A 19304-nucleotide genomic window follows, 5' to 3' on the forward strand; every position below is an offset into this window, starting at 1 on the left:
TTCTTTTGAAAAAAAAAAATAGCAAGTTACCTGCTTCATTCATAAAATAGTATAAATTTAACAATATAGGTGAGGCAGCCAAAGCCTCGAGAAAAGAGGAAACAAAACATGAAATATAGAGGGGAGGAGGAGGAGAGAGAGGGGAGGAGGATTAATTAATTACATGTATATAATTAATAGCATTGTTCTAACCAATTTCGCTCTAGTAAATGAATACGGCGAAGAACATCAGTGGGGCTTGAGCCTCGTCCCTTAAAAATAATATTATTTTTTTCTAGTCAGATCGTCCACTACGAAATTGAAAGTTTGGTAAGTTCATTTATCCAACTGTGGCTATCAATCTTGCTGCAACGTTCCTTTAATCAGAGGTGGTTTGTTACTAGAGGTGCAGTTAATGCTGCTGGTGTCATACTTAAAGGTGACAATTAATTACTTAGAAAATATGAATTTTCATATTGAATAATTGTAACAACTTGCAAATGTATTACCTTCTTATATATAGTTAGTGGCTTTCTTTTTCACACGAGCGCTTTTGTTGTTTTCTATAGTAAGGGAATGTTTGGTCCTATAAAATAGTGGTGATATTTTGTAGTTCGCGAGCTACTTTTCTAGTTAATCAATAAATTACTGGTTTAGAAAGCAAAAACGACCTAAACAATGGACTTAAATTGGGAATTTTGGAATCAGATTGGTCTAAGGCCCGTCACAAATCTTATAATTCTACTCAAAAGCGGACCACATTTTAAGTGTCATTTCTTTTTCTGAAGTTAAAATTCCCCTATCTAGTTCCCAACTTTTTTTTGGGGGGGTTACAAAAATATAAAACTTACTTAAATTATAATTTATTATGAAAAAAACTAACTAATTTAAAATTTTGATTTGCTATCTAACCTTTTATTTTTTTTTTATTTGAGTGATTAGATGCATGGCTGTCTTTTATTAATTATAAATATGATGTGTGGAGCATTTTAACAATTATAATCATAATGCATAGAGTATCTCAGGTGATTCACGTGATTATATTCTCGCTAACAAGTGTTGCGTTCAAAATTGACCGTCTCTAGAGCAAGTGGCAAAAGGCTTGGTGGTTGGTATTCAAAGTCCCAAGTTCGAATCCTAATTAATTCACATTTCCAACTAAGTTTATTCTAAAGAAATAAACGAAGCGGGTAGTGTACTACCTATCTCTCTCTCTAAAAAAAAAAAGAAGTGTTGCGTTCAAATTCCTTGGCAGAAGCGTCATCAAATTGCTCAAAATTAAAAACACTATAGTTGGACTCTCTCTCTTTCTCTCTCCCTCTCTATACATGTGTGTGTTAAACTTTATATATTTTCAATCTTTTCATTCTTTAGTAGAACAAATGGTAGTGTGAAGTTAGGATCAGAAGGTTTCACTACGAAAGAGATAAAGAGAAGTTTGTGGAATTATTGTGATTTGAAAAAGAACAATAATTGAGTCATTTCTCATCGAAATTAATTTGCAAGTTATCTGTAGGTATAGTGTCAAGTCATTTTTAAGTTTGTCCAGTTCTGTAAGGTCATAGGTTGATTCCCGAACCATGCATCTCTATGTTGTATCTTTCATACATATCCATCACTCATGTGAAGCAGCATTAATTCTCGAATCATTTCCTACTATATAATCTTTTGGATGCATGAGAGAAAGGTTTCATTTGATGAACAAAAAATTAATTTCTAAATGTTTTTTCTTCATATATCGGCTTAATTTGGAAAACAAATTACAGGAATTGAATTTGTTCCGACATAATTAGTACTCATGTGAGCTTTACGTATGCACTTTTCTGTTGCCAAATTTACGTAAGTTTAGTCTGTATATTACCACGAATGTGTTTGACTACGTGATGTAACTCAATAAGGGATCTTCTCTACACCTTCTTAATAAAAAAAAAGCATGTGATATTCTCATGAGTCCATGTAAATCAATGGGCAATTTGGGTATTTCATAGTCCACATGATTATTTTTTTCTCTGTTGGTCATAACATGGGTTCTTCGGAAACTCAGGCAATGTCTTAATGCCAATATTTACTAATCTTCATATAAATGTGAGAGCTCATCTCCTCATTTAAGTGCTCAAAGAAGAGAGAGAGAGAGAGAGAGAGAGAGAGAGAGAGATGGTCTCTAGGGAGCAAAAGAAAGCAGCTCTACAAGAGAAGCTGCAGCTTCTTCGATCTGTTACAAATTCCCAAGCAGTAATCAATCTACACAATCTCCAAACCTCTTTTCTCTTTGTTTTCTCCCTCCTTAATTTCTCTTCTATTAATTATATCTTGCCCACATGATATTAGGCTATTCAGATATATATATATATATATATATATATATATATATATATATGTTATAGTTTAATTTGGTAATGTTGTACTCTCAAAATTAAAAAAAGGTCATAATGAGATCGAGGATTGTACAAACTGTACTTGCTATATGATTATACTAAGTTATTAACTATTACACTCAGTTAATAACTTTTTAAAAGCTTATCTTTGCATTTGAGTCATGTGTTAGCCATCTCTCTGTTGCCTTATCTTGTCCAACTAATTGTTTCTTCCAACCAAAAAAAAAAAAAAAGTGAGTAAATTAATTGTTCTCCCGCCTATCTAATTATTACAACATGTAATCAATATTAAACAAGCACTTTAAACTTTTTAAGTATTAATTCCTTGTGATGTATCATTGAGCAGTCATATATACTTTAATTGATATATATTTTGCGGTGTACTTGCAAAACTTACCGATAAAAATTCGTTGTTGTGAATTCATTTGTTTTCAATCTTAATCATTTATTTGTAATTCCCAAGTAACCAAATTACGTATGATTAAATAAGTAACCAAGTAACTCACCAGTTTTATGCATCTTGCAGCCAAATAAAACCTCAATCATAGTGGATGCTACCAAATACATTCAAGAGTTGAAGCAAAAAGTCGATGCTTGTCTGAAAGATCTTGCTGAGGATAGCAGCATGCCTATGGTAAGTGCAAATTAACACTTGATCGACTAGATCGCTAATTGTCAAAACTAAATCACTGGTTGAAAATGCCGAAGTTCGAGTTGCTAGTACAAATCTTTATTTATAAATATGGTAAAAAAAAACTCTCCGGTCTAGCTATAGTACATTAGTTATCTGGGATTATCAAAGTGTTAAATAGAATTAACTGTTAGTACATTATTACTTTAATACTAACATAAACTGCTTTAGATATGTACACTCATATGTGCTTCATCCAAACATAATAGGTTACTGTTTCGACGGCAGAGAAGGGCCTACTCATCAATGTGTTCTCCGAGAAGAGTTGTCCCGGTTTGCTTGTCGTGATACTAGAGGTGTTCGAAGATCTGGGTCTTGAAGTGCTAAATGCTAATGTGTCCTGCACTGATACATTTCACTTGGAGGCAGTAGGAGAAGTAAGATCAAAGAATTTTTTGTTTAAACTTACGCTATATATACATATATATATATATATGTATGCATGCATGATATATGATATATAAGACCAGATCTTTTTTAGCAGATCAAAAAGTATCTAATTAAGGCCCATAGTCTGGTCACATAAACATAATGTAAATGATGTTAAAAAATATCCTAATATAGCAAAGATTTAATCATTTCTTGTGAATTATTATATATGTAGTCAAGAATAAGAAATATTCACGTATTAAAGAACGTTAAATCTTCTCATTATACTCCACTCTTAAAGTAGATTTCCATAGAAAATGCATATATTATTATATTGGTTGAAGAAACTTTATATGAATGCTTGTACTTGCATATTATGTGCATTATTATATATATCTATATCTACATGTCTATTATAATTTCTTCAAAACAAAAGGGAAAACAAATTCCAAGCACTGCGAGCCATACATTGTTTACATCCTTATCATGCAGGACATGTTTTGTCCGATTAATAAAAATTTCTTTAGATCTTTCTATCAACTAAAATAATTGTACCGATATCAATGAGTTATGCCCTAATTTGCAGAATCAAGTTGACAGTGTGGATGCTCAGATGGTGAAGCAAGCAGTTTTGCAAGCCATAAAGAAATGGAGAGAAACAACCGATGGAGTAGACGCAACCATATAAGACTTTGAAATGTTATCTATCTATCTATCTATCTATCTATCTATCTATCTATCTATCTATCTATATATATATATATATATATATATATATATATATATATATATGGCGCAAGCTTGTTTAGGCTTTCCTTCAATCTGTAAATTTTGCTTAAAGTATCTCAATAATCCAATACATGAAGTTGGATCCTCGTAAATTATTATAGTTCTGCAGTAGCAAGAACAAATGTTCTTCTACATGAATAAGGACATGCGAAGCGAATTATCCTCAACGTGTATATAGTGACCAACTATGGACGAATATTGTGTCGGAATGTGAGTACTTTCAAAAAGGTTACCTTGTGCAAATAATTAATATTTGAATGTTGTTGAGAAAGAGGAAGTGAAATCCCAACTTGCTTCATTTATTGCGATTACGAACTAGTCAAGTACACCAAAAGATCGAAGGGAAATAGTATTAGAAGGTTAACTCATAAGGCAAAAGAAGTATATTGGCATGGTAATTTGAAGCATTACTAATTGCGATAAGAGAATAAGACACAAGGATAAATGAAGCAACGTGATTAAGATGAAGAAGCACAAAGATGAGATCAACTGCATCAGATCTAGAATACAATTCAGCATGTTGGTGTTTTACATATATATGTATATATGTATCCTTTTGTAGTGGTGAAGCATTAGTGCGTGAATATATAAAAATATATGTATGTTTATAAAGAGACTAAATATATAATAAAGTTAAAAATCAATAATAAGAAAATGTTGAGATGGCCGAGTTGGTCTATGGCGCCAGATTAAGGTTCTCGTCCGAAAGGGCGTGGGTTCAAATCCCACTCTCAACAGTTAAAAATAAATTTTGGCGTTCTAATTTTTTTTTTTAATATTTATTTAAAAATAGGGAGAAAATAAAACAGTAACTTTTTTTTAACAATTTTGCCATCTTCAATATTTATTTCAAAATAGGGGTTCAAATCCCACTCTCAACACTTGATAATACATTTTGACATTTTTCAATATTTATTTAACAATTTTTTTAAAACTTACTGGAGAAACATAAATCGTTGAAACATAAATGGAGAGTTAGTCCATCAATTTAAGCAAAATTCAGTGACCCCCTCTATACTTTACGTAACAAATTTCTTTTCATGTATTAATTTGTTGATTCAATCGTTGAACCTTCGGAGAAGTACAAAAAAACTGAAAACGGATAGTATTGGATCAAAAATTCAGAATTTTCAGGAAAGAAACAAAAAGAGAGAAATAAGACTTTTATTAATTAACCAGGTATATATAATGTCTCCTTACATATACAAGATAAGAGAAACAAAAGCAAAAAATAAAATTATATACGAGCAAGGACTATTTTGAAATTTAGGGCTAATGATACATGTGCCTTTATGAGGAAAAGTTTCTCTTTAAAATGGTGTAAGGAGGATAATTACCAATTTGATGGTGGTAAAGGTATAAGATAAAGGAAGACCAAAAAAGATAAACCAAAATAAAGAGGATTTAATCATACAAAGCTATATATAGGGCATGTTTGTTTTATCAAAACTGGACTTTGGGTAGAAGTGGACTTTGGGTTGAAGTGGAATTGGTAAAAATTACTTCTTCGTCGCTGTTTCTTTCGTAGTTATGAAAGTGAAATTTTATTAGTTCTGTTGTTTGTTTCGTAGGAAATATATAATGTAAAAGTATAATTTATGTATAAATAATAAATAATTTAATAAATAAAAATAATGTAATTATATTTTTATGTAATTAAAATTTAATTTAAAACGACTATATTATTTTCTTATACATAAATTATAGTAATACAACAATAAAATTATAAAGTAAAAAAATATTAATAGCTAATTAATTAATTTTTATCATATTTTAATTGTACAAATTAAATAAAGAATAATCAATTTTTATCATATTTTAAATATGTCAATTGAATAAAAATTAATTAGCCTCATAATTAAATATATTTAAATATAACTATCTTTACCTATCATATTATTTTATTAAATTTTCTTTACTTCTCTTCACTGTAATTGATTTCGGCCCACGATGGGTCGAAGTTAATTACACCATTTTAGGTTAATTTGAGTTTCGACCGCAACTTATTTACGGCGAACTAAACAACGGAAGTCATCGTTTACGACGAAAACAATTTCTTTCCTCTCCACTTCCACCCCACTTCCACCCAACCAAACATGCCTATAATGTCTATCAAAATTATAATTGGAATCCAAGATTAGTATAATTGGGCCCAAACTGATCCTTAGAAATTAAACCACGGGATCGAAACATCACAAGGAGTATCACCCGGGCCTATAATTAGAGGTCCAATTGAGGTTCGTGGTTTCTGCATGAGGTATAGTTTGAAATAGCAGTGTTTAAACTAGGGGTGGCAATCCAGCTTGTGTTCGGTTCGAAAAAATATATTTATTTTATATTTACATAATTTATATTTATATATATAAATAAATAATTAGAGTTCGGCTACAATAATATCGATAGCACTAAGTATTTGATGCTACTAAGTTTTTCGCCGTTGAATATACCTCTTTGACTATTTTCACCCGTTAGATCATATTATTCAACCCATCTCCCACTTAACCCTAGAAGACTACTATTATCCTAACCGCACGTCGCTTCATCTAAGGACCGAAAATCTAATAGCATCAATGACTTAGTATTATTAATAGTATTGTAACCTAGTTCTAAATAATTATATATAATATAATACAAACTTTTATTATTTGACTTTTAGTCCAATCTAAATATAAAGCCCAATCCAATTATAAAAGATTTGTTTATGTATAAAGTTTCAATCATTAGATTTAATAGCTAGGTTCATAAATTTACTTCCTATATATCTTTTCTAATTTTTTAACTTGTTGTTTGTAAGTCGGCTCATATTCAACTCGTTAACGAGTCGAACACGAGGTAAATTTTTCGACTTAATATTTTAATGAGCCATCTCGAGATCGGCTCGACATGATCCAGCCCTACTCGCTCGTGTTCGGCCTGTTGACACCCTTAGTTTAAACACTCCCACTATCATACTACAAAGGGTTCAAATAACGCCTTCCCAAACTCGGAGGCAAATTAGGCCTTGGCCCACTCAAGTGGGCTCCAAGCTAGCTTGGGCCTATTATTAGGTGTATCATTGGTCGTTAGTACTTTCAATATCATTAAATTTAGCTAGAGATTTGCATTTTAGAGGCTATGCACATGTCTCGATCTCGTACGTCGAAGTTGGATAGTTCATCAAAGTATCATGTTTGGTTTGAGCTTGAAAGTCTTATGGATCTGTTACTTGCTGCGGATTATTAATTGTGAGTGATCATTGCGAGTTCATGTACGGTGCAAACTCACACGTTCATCGGTGGCGGAGGAGAGGAGCTAAGATCTCATATATGCGGTGGCGGATCTCATATGTGCTCCTATGTACTCGAATCTACCAAACAAGCTCTTAATGGTGTGAATATCCTTAGGTAGCGTGCTACCCCTTTCTCAAAAAAAAAAAAGGATCTCATATGTGCTCCTATGTACTCGAATCTACCAAACAAGCTCTTAATGGTGTGAATATCCTTAGGTAGCGTACGTGCTACCCCTTTCTCAAAAAAAAAGAAAAAGAAAAAAGGTGTGAATATCCTATTAAAATGGTAGGAGAGACATGTTAATTAACTGCGAACTTATGTATTCATGTGCGCACAATCACTTATTCTGCGTTTTCACATTTTAAGATCAACCTTGCTGTTCCTCGAACTTGGTGCACCAATCTTGCTCTCAGCTGATTTAAATTTTTTAATAGCAAATTTATTGTGGTCATTTATAACGGCTAGCTAGCACGTGCGCGATCTTGATTAGTGGTGATAATAGGGTCAATGATCGAAAAAGTTGGTGGTTAATTTTGACATTTCACACAACCAAGGGATCTCTCGCAGAGGATTAGTCAAAGCCTTGGCGACCAAAACCTGTATTGAACTTACTTTTGCTTTTGCTTTTATTAGTACGTAGCATCTCATATATAATACACATAAACATTTAGCAAAATACGAAGTGAGGTAGAGCGAGAGAGATTGCGCTGCAGATAATTGTTTATTAAACACTTCGTCAATCGATTAAGTGTATTTTTGGATAGTGCTTCTTCTAGTAACTTTGTTTAGACAACATTTCATTAAATAATATACTATACTTTGTAATAATAAGACCAAATAGATCCTAAAATTTATCCTCTGTCCCTACTTTTTGCAACTCGATCTCTCTATTTTAAAGTTTTCTACCAATCATGTTAAACTTCATTAAGAAGCTTTCTTTTAGTCGATTTGAATGGCAATTCTAAATGCTTTTCAAATACTTGAATAATATTCTAGTAAATGCTCCAGCGGAGCCAAACTAATCCTAATAATCCATCCCCCATATGTCATCTCATGATCATATATAACAACGGTAACTAAGCAATAGTATAACATAGTTCTTTTACAAGTTTCCAAGAATGTTGACCTTATATATTAATATTAATACGTCACTATTATGATGAAGAACACTTTGAAATTGGTTTATGTATGTACACAGCTCATTAGACAATATGTAACGTTATTATTGTGTATGATCAAAAGTAATTTCTATAGTAAAGTGAGAAAAGAACATGTGTGTACAGTATATATATATATATATATATATATATATATATATATATATATATATAGTACTTCCGCCAACGGTTCATTTTAAGTTGCTAGTTAATATATGAATAGGAGGTAGGATCTTGTTGCTATTCCGTAGAGATTGGTTATCAACATAAGATTATTTTAATATAGGTTTTGGAGGGGGAAGTTGAGTAAGGACAAGCTATGATGCGGCCATTTCAAGCAAAGCATGATGGTGGACCAAATCCCATCACATCCATGGTATTTGTCCCCCTTACATGAGAAGGTAAAACAAATGGCATGATAATGGTGAGGAGAAGAGAAAGGGACAAAAATAGTTAGGAGATTGTGAGGTCATGGGATTCCCCATAAAATAGTTTAATGTGTTTTTGAGTGTTTCTCCTTTCCCCACCACCACACTGGTACAACTCTGCACGCTAAAGGAAAAATAGAAACCCCATGGTTTTAGTAATACAATTAGCTGGCCAAGATCATTGACCACTCAACCTAGACAAACTACCTATTATAAAGTACTCCTCTCTCTCTCTCTCTCTCTCTCTCTCTCTCTCTCTCTCTCTATATATATATATATATATATATATATATATATATATATATATATATTTATACGAGTTGGACTGGGCTACTATTAGTAGCAAAATTTTTTTATTGCTACCAGTTTTTTAGCCTTTGGATCAACTCTTTTCATTATTTCTAACAATTGGATTAAATACTATTACCCAGTGAGGACCACTCAACCCTAGAGGAACCACTCAACTCTAACCGACTAATATCATCTTGACCCTATAATTTTTCATCCAAGGATTAAAAATTTGATAGCAAAAAGAGCGTTTTACTATTAATAGTATTCCAGCCTAATTCATATTTATATATAGTCATGTATCCGAGTATGTATAATTTTTTTTTTATGTTGTATTATTTCCATAGACATAAGTCAGCCATAAGAAAAACTTTTTCGATTCAATTGGCTTAATGCCATAATTTTATAGGGATCGGAATATACGATAATCCCACTAATTAACTATCTTAATATAGCGACTTGGTCCATGCATAGTTCACCAAAATATTCAGTCTTTTACGCTTGTACATTACATATGATTGCTTTATGTTTTCGACTAAGTTCGTATCTGAAAAATGAACGAAACAGATACCTTGCTACCTTTCTCGTAAAAAAATAAAAATAAAAAATCTAGTTTGATATTTATACTGAAGTAAGTATGCCATCTTAGAGAAAGGAATACAATGATTATTTTATGATTAAAAAAAAATAGATGTTTGATGACTGAAATACAATTTATGTGAAAATTCAAGAACTAATTTAGTAAAGAGTACAAGAAACTACTCACAAATCCCGAAAATACGGGATCTACGTACATATACATTTACATAATTATATATTTGCAAATGGTATCTTAGATAAGCCTTCGAAAATCAGGAAGAGGTTTCGACAATTAATAAATATTGTAGTGAAATGGTCAATCTAACAAACTAAATAGACAGCAAAATCTATATCATAAAATATATCATTGATATTTACTACTGTAACACTCTGATTTTACCTCATGTTATTCCCAATTAGTGATTGGGAGCAAACAGAAGGAAGGAAATTACAGTAAATACTAAACAATTAATACATGCATTTTCAAGGTAATTTATCCCTTTGCGTGGAACTTCCATACAATGAACCTAACAGGGTTGAGCTGGATTACTATTAGTAGCAAACGAGTCTCATTGCCAGTCATTTATTTTCGATGGCGTAGCTTCAAATCAACAATCGGCACTATTAAATATTATCTACACCACTAGAAATATTTAGAAACTAAATTTCATATTTTTTCAATATTGTTTTCTTATCCATCAAGTGCACACAAAAATAAACAGTTGAAAATAAATATATTCTTTAAAAAGTAATGATAGGAGTTGTGTAATCAAGATCAAGAATATAGATCTTGTTTTAAATGGTTTAAAATTATTTTTAATCAAAATTTAATTGATTTGGATATCTTTACGCCATTAAACAAGAAAACGTCTCATATTTATTTTTAAAATTATAAATTTAAAACCTTTTGATCGTTAGGCTAATGGTGTCAAAAAATTTTAAAATTTCATATCTAAATACTTCAAGTGGTATAAATCATGTTCAATTGGTACCGATCATCGATTTAGAGGCTCCATCATAAAAAACAAATGGATAACAACGGAGCTCATTTGCTACTGATAGCATTAAATTCCAGCTCAACTCTGTCTCTCTCTTACTATCTCTCTCTCTCTATATATATAATCCGGTTTCTATACTTTCAATAGGATCAAGTGCTTGGTGCTACCAAGCTTTCTGCCGTTAGATCTATTCCTTTGACCATTTTTATCCGTTAGACTATATTATTCAACTAAGCACACACTCAACTTTAGTGGACCACTATCAACCTAACTGCACATTCCCTCATCGAAGGGCCGAAAACCTAATAGCACCAATGGCTTAGTACTATTAATAATATAGCAGTCTAGTTCTATATATATAATATGGCAGGAATACTTTTGATAGTATAGGCGTAGTATATATATATATATATATATATATATATATATATATATATGACTGGAATACTTTTGATTGTATAGGAGTAGTATTTACTATCAACGTTTTGGCTTTTGAATGCTTAGGATTTAATAGTGGTTGGTCAAATAGTAATAATCAAAGAGTAAAAAAGTTGATAATAAACACTAATAATATACTATCAATAGTATAACAGGTGAACTCTCTCTCTCTCTCTCTATATATATATATATATATGCCAAAACGCAGAAAAAATATTCTAAAAAGATCTTTAAATTACTCAATATATCCTGACAAACTGCAGTTAAAGAAAAACATTGGTCTAGTTGAGCAAGCTCAGATATCCCACTTTAAGTAGTAACCTGATATATACTTCAACAATATTTCAGTTTCCCAATAATTGGATGCTCATTTAACCATTTGCCTATGAGCTTGCTCACATGGACAAATTCTTGGAAGTCTCTTTTTCCCCATCCTGCATTGGGAGAATAAAATCAACAATGCCTTATGTCCCCCCACCCCCACTCCTCTTTAATGAGTGTTTATATAATAAGGCACTTGAATGGCACAAAGAAGCATGTGAAGGAAACCCTAGATCAGCAACCAGTTGAAAAGATAAAGAAATAGAGGGATAATTTTAAAAATATTTTCTAATTGTGCGTTTCTTAATTTTGTACCAAACTTTCATCAACCCAGTAGATGGTTTCAAACTATAATCCTTACTACAGCCAAAGCTAACAGATATATGAGCTTATAAAACCATAGACAATAAACTAGCTAGGTAGGAGAAGAACTTTGAACATCATCTATTTATTTGATTCAATATTGATGGTTATACCCAATATATATATATATATATATATATATATATATCATTCCTCATTATTTGTAAAAGATGATGACTAACAATTAAGTAGAAAATAAAGAGAGCAAGTTTAGTTTCAACCAAAGTATGTAACATTCTCATTTGTTGTGATGGAGCTATATTCAGTAGAATTTGAAGGGGGTGCAGTGTACACAGAAGAGGAGGAGGCCGCGGGGGGCAGCGGGGGCAAAGGGGGAGGTGCGGCGACCGACACCTCCTCAGGGGGAGGATGCACGAGCAAAGCGGCAGCGTGGGGGTTAGAGATTAGAGAACTACCGGCTTGCCTGTACTTGTGCTTCAGTATCTCGGCTCTAATTGCTTCTAGTTCAGCTTCTAGGGCTTGCACTTGCTGCTGCAGCGCCATGATGGCTCCCATGCAGCCGTATACCGGGTCTCGTAGTCGTAGGTTTGCTTCGTATACGAGACTGTTTGCCGCGTCAGCCCTCTGCGGCTCCGGGACCTCCTGATGAAGTTGTCAAGAGCAATAAATTAAGAGCGTATATGTTGCCATGTAAGAGGCTAGTAAAACAAATAATTCGATCCGATTTTGATCGGTTCCTGGATATGTTGGCTATCCAGTTTATAAATTATAAATTTTCGTTGCCCTCTAATTCCAATAATATAGATTTGAAGAAGCAGTACCACATCACAACTACTACCATAACATAATCATCTTGAGCTTTATGTACATGTGAAACTAAAGGATTTTGTTTTGGTGATAACTGTTTATTGTTGTTATTTACCATTAGCATCTTGGAGACATTGCTTGCGCCGAAGACCTTGTGAACGGAGGCGAACTTGTTGGGCTCGTGAGGGGAGAAGTAAGGGGAGAAAGGGCATTCCTGCGCGCACCGCCGTCGCAGGAGCTTACAGGCGGCGCACGGGGTTATGGTGTTTAGGGCTCCGGCCGGGCCTATTCCCCGTCCCATCCGATCGGCGGGCACGGCGTCGGATTCTCTCTTGATCTTCTTGCCGACCTCATCGATTCGCTCCCTGATGCGTACAAATGATGAGAACATGAGCAAGCAATTAGAGGAAATGAGTGTAAGATCTCATGCAGTATAGTTTAGGTGTTTTGGTGGTTTTAATCTTTCAATACCTAAAATTAGAACAGTTACAGAAACTGTAATTATCTTGCCCTTTCTATTATGCAAGTTAAGAGGTATAAAAAGAGTCAGTTGTTAGAGTTAGAAAGGGGGGAAAAATTGGTGCTGGTGTTTGTAGCTTGCTCTAACACACAAATTCATGGAAAGAACAATAATAATTGGAATGGCACGTTAGGGTTTGCTTTTTTGAACATCTTAATTAAAGAGGAGAGCTATAAAATTATTTACTAACTTTCCTTACCTTTCTGAGGACATTGAGGCATGCTCCTTAGCAATGAATATGGAACCTAGAGAGCCTGAGAAGAGAGAGAAATAGGGGTGTAGAGAGAGAGAGAGAGAGAGAGAGAGAGAGAGAGAGAGAGAGAGAGAGATTGGATATGGAGAAAGGAAAGAGTGCTTAAAAGGCAAGGTATTAAAGGGGAAGTGGGCAAAAAGCTTATATCATAGATAAAAAGGAGGAGGAGGGGAAAGGGAAACAATGAGTAGAGGGTGAAAAGGAGAGGAATAAGGGGTCTCTTGTTTGGTTCCTGCTGCTGATGTTTCTGCTGATGTCTAAGATTGGATCATTGGAGAAGAAGCTTTTCACAGATTGAGAGAGAGGACAAAAAACTTTTCTTTTTTTTTTTCTCTCAAAAGATGTTCTTTCTAGGATTTGTATCTAAATAATTACATCGAGCTATGCGAGTTACTGAAGAATCTAATTAACTAAATTTTATATTAATTCTAGATTAATTATTTTGTTTCTTATATGATAAAAGAATTTAATTAATTTTTTACTATCTCTGTATATAAAGAATATGTTAGAAACAATAGTGGGGGTGGAGAGAGAGAGACCTTGGTGTGTGAGTTAAGATCCCAGCTTTGGTACTGCTTGCCCACGTGGACTCCCTCAAAGATGTTGACTTTTGCACAAGGGAGATTCAAAGGTGAAGGGGGGTAGGGTAAGGGTACCTGTGGATTAAATATATTAATCAAAAAAGGACCTTAAGATTATTTTAAGGTTTTTGGAGGGTGTTTACATTTTTTTGGGGATCTCCTTTTGGAGTTCTCTATATATCAGAAAAAAAAAAAAAAGAGAGGCAAGAATAGATCATAAGTGTCCCAACTACTCCCAGTGAACAAAGCATCATTGTGGAGATCTAGGAGCAGATTAGCTAGCAAAAATAACTAGAAAAATACTAATATTTCGTTACATACAAATGATTAACTCTAATATACTAGCCGTACATAAATCCTTTACATTCTCTCATATTTTCCGACGTGGGGTTACTTGAGCATCATAATATATAGGTGCATGGCAATAATGAAATTTTGTAGTTGTTAATAGGAAATGATTGAACTTTTTATAAATTTAGACAACAATTGGTCAAGTATGTTATAGAAACTTATCAATATAGCAAATTAAGCAAATGCAGTTAATAAGCTCACGAGCATTTTAACAATTTATCTATATAAAGATAAAAAGTGAAGATAACAGTAAAAGGTCCGTCATTCATCTAATTTCAGATATAAAACATCGATACCACCGTGATATTAACAAAGCAGAAGTTTGTATACATTGATTGAACATGCGTATTAAATTATTGAAACAATTTTACTATTGGCAAACAAAAAAAAAAGTTTCAATTATTTGTATTTTTTTTTCTGGGTACTATTATGATCAAAACTTATATGGCGTATTTATAGAGTTGTTAGTAATTCTTCAAATAACTGTACTTGAACAACACTTGTTGAAATTAAACCCCATTTATTAGCAAAAATTGTGTCCACATCTAGTAGAAATTTGGCTAAGACTCGGGCTAGGCTCGAACCTAAAATGGGTAAAATGTGTTTCTTGTGGGTTCAGATTCACTTGGAAATTACGGGCCAAGTTAAGCCTCGGGCTCAGATTCAGTTCCACCGGCCCGATTCAGCTATTGCGAGCCAGATCCGAACCTAAAATGGCTACGAAATTTTTCATTACAACAAAAACGATGCATAGCGATACTTTTAAATGTCGGCATAGATTTAAAAGAAGTGTTGCTGGCTAAATTACCGACACTTTTAAAAAGTATTGCTGTATGTGAGGTCGCTATATATATATATATGGGGCCGCCTTGATATTTGGCACTTAATTTTCTAGCGACTTGTGGCCGGGGAACACGTGACGATCGTAGAACTCTAGCCGCCAGAACCGTATCTCGTCAGCTGCGCCGGCGAAGGAGAAGAAAGGGAGATGGTGATTATTTTTTTTTCCTTTTCTATTTCTAATCGGGTCGAATGGGCTGGATGAGATTGGTTTAGTAGAGCAACTTTTTATTTTTGATTGGATTTGACTTATATTTAAGGTTTAGTAGTATTTTTTTAAAAATTTTGACATAAATAAAATACTTATAAAAGAATGTTTCAAAAATACGTTTCTGTAATTTAATTCTGATGTAGCGTTCCAACCGAAAAATTCGACCCAGTACGGCACAATTGAGGTGGCCATAATTAGTGTATCCGGTACAATTCAAAAGAAATTGATCGTGTTATTATATAATTAAAAGGTACCTTTATTTGCCGAAACAATTATACTGTACTCCCGTGTACAATTGGCAAAAAGAAAGAGAAAAAAAAATAACAAGAAAGAGATACAACAACAATTAGATTACGTCTATATTAAAAACTAATTAATTTAGTTAAAAATTATGAAGTAATTAAATTTCAAATTTAAAATTTTGAGTACAAATCATCAAACTTTAAACCAACTATATAAATATGATCGGTTCCTAATATGACAACTATTATGTTGCCCTGTAACACCTTTTGTGTGATTTTTTTTTTCTTTTTGAAGGGAATCATTCCATATTTTGCACTCATCATAGTAATAAAAAAATAAGAGAAGCTTTTGTATATAACATATTTGGACTAAATTGCAAAACCAAATGCGAAAACAAGTGGACACTATTTCACCATGAAATTATCACAAAGTAATCATGTTTTATTCCAAAACGAGCATATCTTTTTTTTTTTTTCTTTTTTCTTTTTCTTTCTTTCAGCATGAGCATACATCCAACTTTCTATTTATTACTAAGGGGTAATATATAACATCTTCGATCTTGATCGACCGTCGCACACTACGTACACCAACAAGGAAATTAAGATACTTTGGCTAAGTTATTATTTCCAAAAATAATCCTAACAGATACTTTATTTTCGAAAATGATCTCATAGAAATATTACTACTGAGCTAATTATGGTGAATGATTTACTATTTTTTGAAAGCACATTTTGTGAGCATAGGAGTATAACGGGTTTGTGAGAAAAAAGCTTAAGCAGGTGATGGTACATGGCTTAGGACTACTAATTACGCAGCATGTATATTGTATAATATTCTTAGGGGCATATCAAATATTTCTTCATATTTTGAATAATGTAAATCATTCGCCGTATTTGGCATAACATAAACTGTATTTCCCTTCTCCACTTGCATTGTGGGAAGGAGAAACAATTTTGCAAATAATTTTGGCATGGTCATTTTTGTAAATAATTTTCGCATGGTCATTTTGCAAATAATTTTCGCATGGTCAATTTTAGAATTATTTTAAAATATATATATATATATTTTTAAATCTCTCCCGAGTGATCAGCACCAATTTTTCCTTTACGACCACGCCTGAAGAAATGCACTTTTGGAATCGACCTCACCCGAAAGCACAAGAAACACCGAGGAAGATCGTCCGGCTGGTCATCTCTCACTGCCGAGGAGAACAGCATCCTCGAGCTGGAGAATCGCGAACTCGAGACGTTGGATCGAGAGAACGAAGGCGACGGCGACGAGGACCGCGAGGAGGACGAAATTCGGCTTGACGGTGCCGGCTGCGTCCGCTTCCTCCTTATCAGAGTGAGCTTGCGGAAGATGGCGGCAATAAAATTCCTGTACTTGCTCCTTTTCTTCTCCTTATTCTTATTCTCATTCTGATTCTGATTCTCGCTCGTCGTGCTCTTGATGTTGGCCGCTGTACTGGCGTGGTGCCAATAAGAGGGTGGTGGTGTGATGGATGGGACGGCGGCGACGGCGATGGTGACCTTGGGCGTGCCAGGCACGGACTCCCATACGAACGGCACAGATCCCGAAGCAACCCTAAAGGACTGATTGGCCAAGGAGCTCTCCTTGGAAAGGAGCATTGAGTAGAACTTGCCATCATGCTTGATCCTAGGAGGACTTTTTGGAATATCGGGGGCATTTGGGATCATCATCTCTAGTATGTGGATTTGAGAGAGAGAGAGAGAGAGAGAGAGAGAGAGAGAGAGAGAGAGAGAGTGAGTGTATGGAATAGAGGATGTGATTGTGTGGGAGGAGAATTAAAGCATGAACATGCATGTATACGATTCCATGAACACATCTAGATAGGGGACTCATATTAAAAGGCCCATGTGCATGGTACATGAGTGTGTTGACTTTGTACTTTTGTAGTTAAGTTTCATATATTAGTGCCTTAAAATTTTTTTATTGCAAGTGGTGGGGTTGGGTTTTTTTATAAATATCAATTAAGATGCCATTTAATGGGAAGTATTTATGGCCTCCAGAAATTATTATTATTATTTTTTTAAGAGAGAAAGATAGTATACTATTCGCTTCATTTATTTTTTAAAAATAAACTTAGCTGAAAATATGAATCAACTATGATTCAAACTTAGAATCTCGGATACCAACCAAAAAACTTCTTTGCCACTTTCGCTAGGGACAATAGGTGCCTCCAGAATTGTTGTTTATTAATTGTAGTGGGAAAGGCCATCATCCTTTATTCCAAACCATCGTGCATGTTTAGTTAATTAAATCGTGCATGGATTGACTAACACAACATTTTGATTCATTATCTCTTAATTTTGTTAATTACTCCGTTGTGATCTTTTAATTAAACATGAACTTGAGAACTGGGGCTTTAATTGGGGCTAAAAGTAAAATGTGTGGGATAATGCATATGGAGTTAGTGGGTTTCTCATGGTTTCACCACTAATTAATTAGGAAAAATTACTGAATTTGTGGTGCTTAAGCATGTTGTCACCATGATCGCCATCAATGGAATTTTAATACTGTTATGGTGGAAAAGATTAATGGCCACTTGGGTATTTACTTTAGAGATATAGGTGAACAAACTCATTCGATCTCCTTGATGTTAACACTTGTTGATTTTTTTGGGGAAATAACAAATTTTTTTTTTGTAAAAATTGGTATGCATAGAACATGCAACAAGTAATTAAGACTCTAATTGGATTTTGATTTAATAGGATATATATATACACCATAAAATGTTTATTTGTTGGTTTAACTGGAATCAAATTCAAACCAGATGTTAGAGCAAGTTTCATGAAAATTACGAGTATACGCCATTTCGAACGTGACTATGCCCAACCTGACCTCCCGTTACAGTACAATGCTTCAGCATGCGAGAATTGAACCTATGACTTATGGCTCTGATACTACTTGTCGGATCATTGACGCTAACCATTAATTTTAAAAGCTCAAATTGTTCGAAATACGCAACAAATTTGCTTAAAGCATATGACACATCGCCCATAAATATATCTTGATTGTGACTCAATCCAACCATCCTCCAGCTACTTCAAACAGTCTCGCGCCATTTCGAATATAACTCAGCCCAACCTAGCTTTTTGTCACAGAGCAAAATTCTAGCCGATTTAAGCCAATATTTTTCAGTGAGAAGGACATAACCTAATTAGATCTTAGATTTTTTTTTTTATATGAAATTTGAGCTAAGAACAAAGTGATTTAGATAATTCAACTACAACATGGTAGGAGCATGCAACAAGGCCATAGGAATTCTTATGAGGCACATGGCGCATGTGGTGGGGGTCTTAGAGTTTGAGGAGCCATGATGTTGCTTAAACATTTTTGCAATGGTGATTGGTGAGTAGTGGAGTGTGGGTCTATAAATTAAGGAATACTTATCAAGTACTCTTGAGTTTGAGGTAATATTAATTCAATGTGTTAAGTATGTTGAGTGGAGTAAATAAAATAACTCCAACTA

General features: G+C 33.6%; 2 protein-coding genes and 1 non-coding gene across 4 annotated transcripts; 2 read left to right on the plus strand and 1 right to left on the minus strand.

Moving 5' to 3' along the window:
- Positions 1915–4474, plus strand: LOC109727864 (transcription factor bHLH61-like). The gene is made up of 4 exons (XM_020258062.1): positions 1915–2211; positions 2881–2988; positions 3255–3422; positions 4001–4474. The coding sequence occupies exons 1-4, from the start codon at positions 2134–2136 to the stop codon at positions 4100–4102; spliced, it is 456 nt and encodes a 151-aa protein (XP_020113651.1). The 5' UTR covers positions 1915–2133; the 3' UTR covers positions 4103–4474.
- TRNAL-AAG lies at positions 4860–4940 on the plus strand. The gene has a single exon. It is a non-coding gene; the product is annotated as a tRNA-Leu (tRNA).
- LOC109728228 (LOB domain-containing protein 15) lies at positions 12203–13801 on the minus strand. Of its 2 annotated transcripts, none has more exons than XM_020258593.1 (3): positions 13532–13801; positions 12928–13177; positions 12203–12647 (listed from the first exon to the last, which is right to left on the minus strand). In XM_020258593.1, the coding sequence occupies exons 1-3, from the start codon at positions 13543–13545 to the stop codon at positions 12261–12263; spliced, it is 651 nt and encodes a 216-aa protein (XP_020114182.1). In that variant the 5' UTR covers positions 13546–13801; the 3' UTR covers positions 12203–12260. The 2 variants fall into 2 exon arrangements, with proteins under 2 accessions (XP_020114182.1, XP_020114183.1); XM_020258594.1 differs by lacking the exon at positions 13532–13801 and adding an exon at positions 13284–13363.

The sequence above is a fragment of the Ananas comosus genome, linkage group 23 (assembly GCF_001540865.1).
Source record: "Ananas comosus cultivar F153 linkage group 23, ASM154086v1, whole genome shotgun sequence".
Lineage (NCBI taxonomy): Eukaryota > Viridiplantae > Streptophyta > Magnoliopsida > Poales > Bromeliaceae > Ananas > Ananas comosus.

Excerpts from the sequence above, each read along its gene's own strand:
- LOC109728228 (XM_020258593.1), bottom strand. Across the intron at positions 12,648-12,927 it reads ATGTCTCCAAGATGCTAATG|GAGGTCCCGGAGCCGCAGAG; the intron begins GTAAATAACAAC and ends CAACTTCATCAG.
- LOC109727864 (XM_020258062.1), top strand. The coding sequence starts at position 2,134 with ATGGTCTCTAGGGAGCAAAAGAAAGCAGCTCTACAAGAGAAGCTGCAG. Across the intron at positions 2,989-3,254 it reads AGGATAGCAGCATGCCTATG|GTTACTGTTTCGACGGCAGA; the intron begins GTAAGTGCAAAT and ends CAAACATAATAG. Across the intron at positions 3,423-4,000 it reads ACTTGGAGGCAGTAGGAGAA|AATCAAGTTGACAGTGTGGA; the intron begins GTAAGATCAAAG and ends CCTAATTTGCAG.